Raw genomic sequence first — 9,706 nt, 5'->3', positions numbered from 1 at the left:
TGCGCCAAAAGTATTTCAGGGAACAATGTTAAAAGCAAAAACTAGATCAGATAAATAAAATCTTTTATTAATACCCCATGCAGATTAAAAAAGAATTTCAAGTCTATCTGAACTTGCAAGCATTCAAATACTTTGAAGAATGACCTAATTTAACAATTTTTTAGTGAAAGTTTTAATATTTTAATAATTTCTTAACAGACACCATCATTATTTTACAAGTTTTTTTATGAGAGTCTTGATATTTTAATAATTTCTCTGCAGACACCATCATTATTTGTGATAATCGTAGTTGCAAAAAACTTAGAATTGTTTCTTATAAACTGAATAAAGTCAAGGGTTCCTCCACCAACGCCAAAATAATGGGTTTTAGCAGCAAAATATGCAACACCATTAGGCGTTAGTTGCTCTTCCAAAACACGCAAAAGCTTCGGATAATACTCGACTGTATAAATAGTTTCCGAAGATAGAATTACATCAAATCTTTCTTTTTTTAGCTCTGAAAAGTAAACACACATATTATCCCAATCTCCAGAATAAAATTCAAATTGTAAGAAAGCCTCATCGCCACATTTAGCTAAAGACTGGTGCACAGACGGAAATGTAAACTCTTCGATAACTTCACTATTGTAATCTTGCAAACAGATTTTTTTTGCTCCAGAAAAAAAAGCAAAAACTCCTAATAAGCCAGAACCACAACCCAAATCTAGCACAGATTTGTTAAGAACACACTTTTTATGATCCTTTAGATATTCTAATAAATCAAAGGTGCATTCCCATACCTTGAAACCACCTTCGTACGTGCCTGCTTTTAAATCAGAAGATTCTAAGAGAGATTTTAGTTCTTTTTCTTCAACTCGATTTGATGCAATTAAAGGATTCAAATAGAATAATTGAATATCTCCAACTATTAAATCTTTAAAATCGTCAAACCTTTGTGAATACTCCTTATAAAGATGCTGTCGGCACTCTCGAAACATCCCATTAGTTGTTATTTTAGGCATATCTGTTTCCTGTTCTGACTCTCCAAAATTGAACTTAAAAGACATTATTTTAATTGAGTCTTAATTGAAAGTTACGAATTATAATTACGAATATATTCTAAATACAAATACACACACACACACACACACACACACACACACACACACACACACACACACACACACACACACACACACACACACACACACACACACACACACATATATATATATATATATAAAATATACGAATTATAAAAAAGTCAAATAACATCGACAGTAATAATTGTAAACGTAAAAAACAAAAATAGATAATATAAAAAGAAAAAAAATTTCTTATGAAAATCTACTGTTTGCGCAATTCTTCTGCTTGTTTGCGCAACTTTTCTCTTAACTCCTCAATACGCAGATCTATTAAAGTTGTATTCTCACTTTCATCAACCTGCTCCACTTTATTGTTTGCACTCTTTGAAGTATGTTCTTTTAGATGACTTATTGGTTTTATAGGTATTTGCTTGTTAAGGTTAAAATACTCAGGAGAAAGCGTTTCTAAATAAAGAACTTTTTCTTCAAGCTCTTTAATGCGAGCATAAATATCACAATCATCATTCATTATTTGATGCGAAGTTAAAACATAATTAAGATTATCGAGGCGTTCTCGAAGATCTGGAGGCAATTTGTAATATGGCAATGTCGATGATGGATGGGAAGGATGCCATGAACTTAAATTTTGGGTTTCGACTGTGCATTTTTCTTTTCGTTGGATGTCATTTGTAACTTTTTGTATTTTAACTAAACTTTTTTTACTTTGTCTGTTAACAAAAATGGCGTCAGTGCGTGCACAGGAATTAGCAGAATCTTCACCTTCGTGTATGCGGCAAAATTCACGTCGATTGAATGCATCACTTTCAGCTCTTTTGCGTTTCATAAACGCTTCAATACGGCGGTCTACTTCAGCCTTTTCACAAGTAACCTGAACAAATCTTTGATCAACCATTTCATGAATATGGTCTGTTTGTACATCTTTATCTCGTGTCGGTCGTACATTATCCATCCATTGTTTAATCTTCATTGGAAATACACCTGAATATTCTAATACGTTTTTTAAATCCTCTAATAAGGACCAAATTAAATTTACAACAATTTGGTCATTATCAGGTCTCGCACTCCCAAACAACGTATGAAGGGTTGGGACGTAGTTATGATCATCAGAAGTGCCGTCAAGTTTACAGATGAATTTTCGTATACAACCAATTAAATCATCTGATAAACTCATCTTGTACTGCTAAAACATAAAAACATAAATATTTCACAGAAATAATCAAAATACAACATTTTAAAAGTTTTTGTAAAATATAAAATAAAATTAATAAAATATTTTAAATAAATAACAATAATAAATATAATAAATACATAATAATTATTTGTAATATTAATAATATAATAAAATAAAATAAATAATATAATAAAATTATAATAAATAAAAAATAAAATAAAATTTATAAAATAAAATAGTTTTGCATATAATTACGTTGTTTGGGATCAGGGATGTGGGAATTGAAAAAAGATTTTGATTTTTTCCTTGTGGGCATAATACGTAATTAAGACGTTTAAAACACGTATTATTATGTTTTATAGACATCTAACACACCCACCCTAAAAGTGCCTATTGGGCCATTTACAAAGTTTAAAAAGTTTATTTAACAGTGTCTGGAAAAAAATTATTTATTCAATGATTTGAAAAAAATTTAATTACTTTTATATTATAATATACAGTTTATTATAATAAAAACATCTTCATAAGAACTTTTTACAAATCTCTTATAAACATATTTTAAAAGCATATATTTTAAAAGCGTATATTTTAAAAGCAATATATATATATATATATATATATATATATATATATATATATATATATATATTCTTATATACTAAATATTAGAAATATTAGGGTGGTTCAAAAAACAACATTAAAAAAAAATCTTTTTAACATGCACCTTATTTTGTTCTATATAACAGATTTAAAAGTTTAAAAAAAAAGTAATAATTTTAGGAGTGCAAAAAAATAATATCGATAGTTCTATTAGTAATTTCTTGAAATGCAGAGGTACTGGTGTTTCCCTTTATATACTAGAAACCTTGATAATAGACTGTTGGTCTATTTATTTTGGTAAGAAGCCTATCAATTAGTTATGTCAGTTAATTTTAAACTTTTTTTAAAACGTTTTTATTTTTTACATTTTTGCATAAAATGAAAAAAGGTATTTAACTGCTGACGCCAGTTAATTTTTAACTGTTTTTTATCATTTTATACAAAAATACAAGCTGATGATTCTGGTGACCACAAACTAATGAAAATTTCTTTTAATAAATTACTATTTTTATGGAGAGAATTTAACATTTTCTTAGCAACATAACATTCTTGAACAAAACTAAAGTCATATATACAAAGATAAATGTATGTATATATATGTGTGTGTTTTCACAAACACGCACATATATATACATACATTCATACAACCGACAAAGTTCTGTATTAAATCCAACAGAATATAGTTGTGTTGTATTCTGTTGGATTTAATACAGAACTTTGTTGGTTTAAGAGTGATCGATATACATAAAATAGATCAAAATATATTTTCATTTAAATGAAAATAATACGTCTTTTTATGGAACTTTAAGTTTCATGCCATTTCGGCAATCATTCAGCCATATATTATTTACGAAAAGGTTACACCTTTTTGAGGATGCCTGTTGTGATATCGATTTAATGCCTGCTTCCTTAAGTTTCCAGATCTCCTTAGAAAGTTTAGTGTTGTTTTTATATCTGACTAAGTTAAATGATTTAATGTGGTTTGCTGATCTTGAAGGAGTTTTCGCTAATACAAATATAAGATTTCTTAGCATGATTGACGTTATGTGGTGTTATAGTAGCCTTATAAACAATATTTTTAGTTAGGCATTGATTTCTAAAGGACACATAGCTCTATCTATACAGTCGCATTTTCTAATATTATCGGTATTTTTATTGCGCAAAATGTGTTGGTTGTGGAACTTAATAATGGTACTGATATTTGGCATGCAGCTGTAACTTATTTTGACGGTGTTTCTGTTAAAAATCTTGTGTAGCTTGTGATGTGCTGGAAAATGTAAATCGATTAAATTCAAGAAATTCCTAATTACGTAATAACCTTATTACTGAAAGGGGGATTAAACCATATGATGTTTCATTAGTGTCTATTAGTATCATGATTAGTTTTGTGTGAATTTAAATTAGGACGATATTGGATATTGTTGCTATGTCCAGACTTTATAAGGGCTTCTTTGTAAATAGGAGCAGAGTTTTTGAAAATTATTTTGCTGGAGGAGTTTACTGACAATCTTTGTTCAATAGAGGGCGGCAGCTGCTTTAAAATACTTGGTGGGTGATTAGAGCTGACATGGATATAGTTTAACAAACTTTCAGGTTTATGGTAACGTTTGAAGCTGCAGTCACTAAAATTTAATGTAACATCGAGATAATTCACTATTTTTATGTTACATTGAACAGAAATATTAAGGCTGTTACTTTTCAATATCTGAGTTATATGTTTTTTAACTTTTTCCATTTGTGGACTGCTAGCGTTTTTAATCACAGCCAACCCACCATCTCTATACAGCCCAAAATCGAACTTGATATAAAACTGAGAAATTTGGAAAAGAAGAAAAATTCCAACCAACTTACATACCTCGGCACCATCAAACACTCCCATGGTGATGTCAAATAAATCGCCTGATTTTTTTATCCATCTTCGTTATTGTTAAATAATAAGGATTTACGTGTGTGATGAATCAAAGATTTGTGCTAGTAAGCAATGGTAACATACTGTTCAGCAAAGCAAATAGAGTCAATAAAAAGCTTCTCGTGTATAGAAGAATAAAAGTCAACAATGTCAAAAATGAGGAATTTATAAAAATGTTTGTCTTTGATATTCTGGAACCATTTAATTACCCACTGTGTGTTACTCCACTGGTTGATGCATAAAATATTTCTTAGCTTGGTGTTTATATCAGATAAAATATGTTTACTAATTCTTCCTATTTCATTCTTTGCTGGGTTTATGAGACGAACCATAGGATTATTTAAAAAATTAGGTTTGTGATCTTTCAATGTGATGAAACAGTTTGATGATCCGTTTATTTGGATTTTGTTGAAAACATTGTGATGTTTTAATATAATTTTTCCTTCTTTATTAATCTGATCTTTTATTGTTGGATTGGTTTTTTTATAATTAGTTGTGATAGGGTTTGTCATCAATTTATTGTATTCATCTTCAGGCAGCTTGTATAAGTTTGACATCTTACCTGCATATGCGTAGATATATTTCGATTTTTGAATAGAGGAAACATTATTTTTAAATTTATTTTGGAAGTTGCATTGTATCTTCCTAAACTGGATATTTTTAATTATTTCAAATAAATCGTTTTCAAATGCATACATATCTTTAATCTGATGAGGACAATGCGGTGTGTTAATGTCATAAAATATAAAGCTTTCATTAATATTACCATTATCATTAGTATTGCTCACATCATTATGTTGTTTATTCATGTAGAAAAAACTTTCCATCTCATTCTTTTAATCAATATTTCGGTTTTTTCTAGTAATCGCAATTTGTATTCTTTATTAGATGGTATAGGTATGTTTTTAGTTGAATTATTCAAGGTTATTTTCTACATTTGTAAGTAACTTGAGAAGAGTGCTCAACAGTAGGAGAAAATATACTTATAGAGATGTGCTGTATTCTGTTGGATTTAATAGTGCTCTTTGTCGGTTTAAAAGTGATCAATATATATAAAATAGATCAAAATATATTAAATATTTAAATGAAAAAAACACCACTTTTTTATGAAAATTTAAGTTTCATGCTATTCGGCAATCATTCAGCCATATACTTAAGAAAAATAATCTATGGCTGAATGATTGCCAAATGGCATGAAAAGTCGTACTTTTTCATTTAAATATTTTAATACATATACATACATACATATATATATATATATATATATATATATATATATATATATATATATATATATATATGTATATTTATATATATATATATATATATATATACATAAATATATATATATATATATATAAATAAATATAAATATATATATATTTATGTATATTTATATACATAAATATATTTATAAATATACATATATATAAATAAATATATGTATATATTTGTGTATATATATATATTTATGCATTATATATATAAATATATGTATATATTTGTGTATATATATATGCATTATATATAAATATATATATATATTTATGCATAACTTTAAGTTTAATATATATATATATATATATATATATATATATATATATATATATATATATATATATATACATATATATATATATACATATATATATATATATATATATATATATATATATATATATATATATATATATATATATATATATATATATGTATATATATATATGTATATATATATATATATACATATATATATTTATGCATAACTTTAAGTTTAATATATATATATATATATATATATATATATATATATATATATATATATATATATATATATATATATATACATATATATTTATGCATAACTTTAAGTTTAATATATATATATATATATATATATATATATATATATATATATATATATATATATATGTATATATATATATATATATATATATATATATATATATATATATATATATATATATATATATATATATATATATATAATTTATTAAGGTACAAAAATAAAAACATCAGTTATAAGAAAAATGCACAAACATCAAACACGATTTAATTAAGACATAATAAAATCACAATATTAAATTTACACGCAAAATACAAAAATGGGAGCAGTGATAAATAAAAAAGTTATTACCAAGTAAAATAATTAAACTAAGAAAAACACAAAAAAATCATGAATATATACATAAAAATAAGTGAAATAAATATAATGAATATGAGAAATGTAATATATATATATATATATATATATATATATATATATATATATATATGTATATATTATATATATATATATATATATATATATATATATATATATATATATGTATATATATATATATATATATATATATATATATATATATATATATATATATATATATATATATATATATATATATATATATATATAAGTAATTTGTTTAAACATGAGAAAAAAATGAACAGCAATTTCTAAATTAAATATTTTTCTTAAATCTAAACCATATCATACAAATTCACATCACTATGATAACAATTGAATTGTATTTTGGAGATCACTATGATAACAATTTGATTATATATATATATATATATATATATATATATATATATATATATATATATATATATATATATATATATATATATGTACCATACTGTATCACATCTTAATATTTCTTTGCATTAAGATTCTGGAAAAAAACGGTTTATTATATGAATAAGATTTTCAAGTTCTTCTTCAGTTTTTAGACGTTCATCCAGCTCTTCAATAATAAGCTGCATTTCTATTATCGAAGTTGGTCTTAAATTAACCAACTGAAGTTTTTCAGCTTTTGTAAAATTATAATGCTGAATTGCATTCAAAAAATTTGTTACTTGATCATTATTTTGCGCTTTGCAAGGTGTTTTCTCTAAATACTTGAGAGTTTGATAAGCAACAGTTGCAGTGTTAGAATGTTTGTGTTCAACTAGTTTTTCTTTATCAAGAAGTTGAAAAACTTCCATATTACTAAGATATGCACAGTTTTCACTTACTATTTCCATGGTTAAATCAAAACTAAAATATTTACAAATAAAAATTAAACACAAAATTATCTGCATGACAGAAAATTATGAAGAACCAGTATAAATAAAAATTAAAATAATATTACATATATATATGTGTGTATATATATATATATATATATATATATATATATATATATATATATATATATATATACATATATATATATATATATTTATATATATATATATATATATATATATATATATATATATATATATATATATATATATATATATATATATATATATATATATATATATATATATATATATATATATATATATATATATATATATATATATATATATATATATATAAGATTTTTCTTTCAGGGGCAATTCAGATTCAGAAATTCCCTCAACTATTAATTATTCACATACTACTTATCAAATTTTTTTGCACATGGAAGCTAATGTGTTGTTGTTTGACTGTAATGAAATAAGTATTTATTATTGCTATTGGATTAAAATGAGTAAATAAATATTATACTTAAAAAAATTTTGAGATTTTTTTTAATATACCTTCATTGCCACTGATCCTCAGTTGGATTTATTTTGTGGTGATACGAGTGCAGACTTTATTTATTGAAAGAGAGCTGAGAGTGGAAAAAAGATAAATTTAAATCAAAATTGATTATTTGCTTTTTATTTGCTAATTAAAATCCATGCCAGTAGCAGAAAGATCTTAGGAGAAAATTTAAATGCAGTCAAGCTTTGATAGAAAAATTACATAGATCTCAAGAACATTAAACATTTCATAAAAAGAAAACTCTGCAGCGATCCATTGATGGAAAAATTAAATTAATTTGTCATTCAAAAAAACTATATAAACTTTTAAACCAAGAAAACTTGGTTATAATTGAAGACTAAGAAACCTACTGCAAAAATGACTTTCCACAATTGCCATGCCAGCACTATTTAAATATATTCTAACTGAGAAAAACGCTTTTGTGGTTTGAATAGTACACCACACATCATTGTAAAATTTTTAACAAAAAATTTTTATATAAAAGAATGTTTAAAGAAATGCCTTTTGCCATTTATTAACAAGAATGATATGCCCAAATATTTTAGCCTGATTTGGCTATAATTCACAACTCCAAGAAGTCTCTAGAATGGTATAAATCTAAATAAAATTAAATTTCTTTTTTTAAAATTAAATTTACCTGATCAAGGCTCTAAGAAACCACTTGAGATTTCCTCTCAATCCTTAACTCATAAATTCTCTCTCAGCACGTAACTCCAAATTACAAAACTTGTTAACCCTGTTTCTCCAAGCCTCTGTATGGAGAAACAGGTTAATCCTGGATTTTCCAGGAGCATAGAGATTAAAGAAGAATATATTTGAATTTCAAACCTCATGAAAATGTTCTATTGCTACTGCTGCATTTTATTCATCTACTACTGCATCCTAGGTAGAAAATAATGTAACATAGGTATACATCTGTGTCAGCCTATTAGTTTAAGAACAGATGAGGCTTGGCAACAGAACTTTTTAGCTTATCTGCAAAAGTCTCTGTAAGGAATTTCTAAAAGACAGTTACCTGGTGCAGTCAAAATATTCAGGAAAACAATTTTTTTTTGAAACATTATCTTAACTCTTTACAAAGACAAAAACTCCAAAGCATTTAATTATTTTAAATTGGAGTTTTGTCTGTAACTGTATATATATATATATATATATATATATATATATATATATATATATATATATATATATATATATATATATATATATATATATATATATATATATATATATACACACACATACAAATGATTTTAAAATGTATTCTACAAAATAGAGTGTTCAATGTTCTTAAAAGAACAAAGCAAAAATAAATTTGAAGAAAATCACTTAGTAAA

At 24.7% G+C, this 9,706-nt stretch overlaps 2 protein-coding genes across 2 annotated transcripts; both read right to left on the bottom strand.

Moving 5' to 3' along the window:
- Positions 1-170: 170 nt before the first annotated feature.
- Positions 171-7,855, bottom strand: LOC124808503 (histidine protein methyltransferase 1 homolog). Its single transcript, XM_065794193.1, has 2 exons — positions 7,460-7,855; positions 171-1,061 (listed from the first exon to the last, which is right to left on the bottom strand). Exons 1-2 carry the CDS (start codon positions 7,814-7,816, stop codon positions 225-227), a joined length of 1,194 nt encoding a protein of 397 aa, XP_065650265.1. The 5' UTR covers positions 7,817-7,855; the 3' UTR covers positions 171-224.
- On the bottom strand, positions 1,251-5,791 carry LOC105845142 (MAP3K12-binding inhibitory protein 1). Its single transcript, XM_065792161.1, has 2 exons — positions 4,712-5,791; positions 1,251-2,265 (listed from the first exon to the last, which is right to left on the bottom strand). Exons 1-2 carry the CDS (start codon positions 4,733-4,735, stop codon positions 1,327-1,329), a joined length of 963 nt encoding a protein of 320 aa, XP_065648233.1. The 5' UTR covers positions 4,736-5,791; the 3' UTR covers positions 1,251-1,326.
- Positions 7,856-9,706: the final 1,851 nt, after the last annotated feature.

This window comes from Hydra vulgaris, chromosome 03 (assembly GCF_038396675.1).
Source record: "Hydra vulgaris chromosome 03, alternate assembly HydraT2T_AEP".
Lineage (NCBI taxonomy): Eukaryota > Metazoa > Cnidaria > Hydrozoa > Anthoathecata > Hydridae > Hydra > Hydra vulgaris.
The sequence above is the reverse complement of the archived record's forward strand: the minus strand, read 5'-3'. Positions and strand labels throughout refer to the sequence as shown.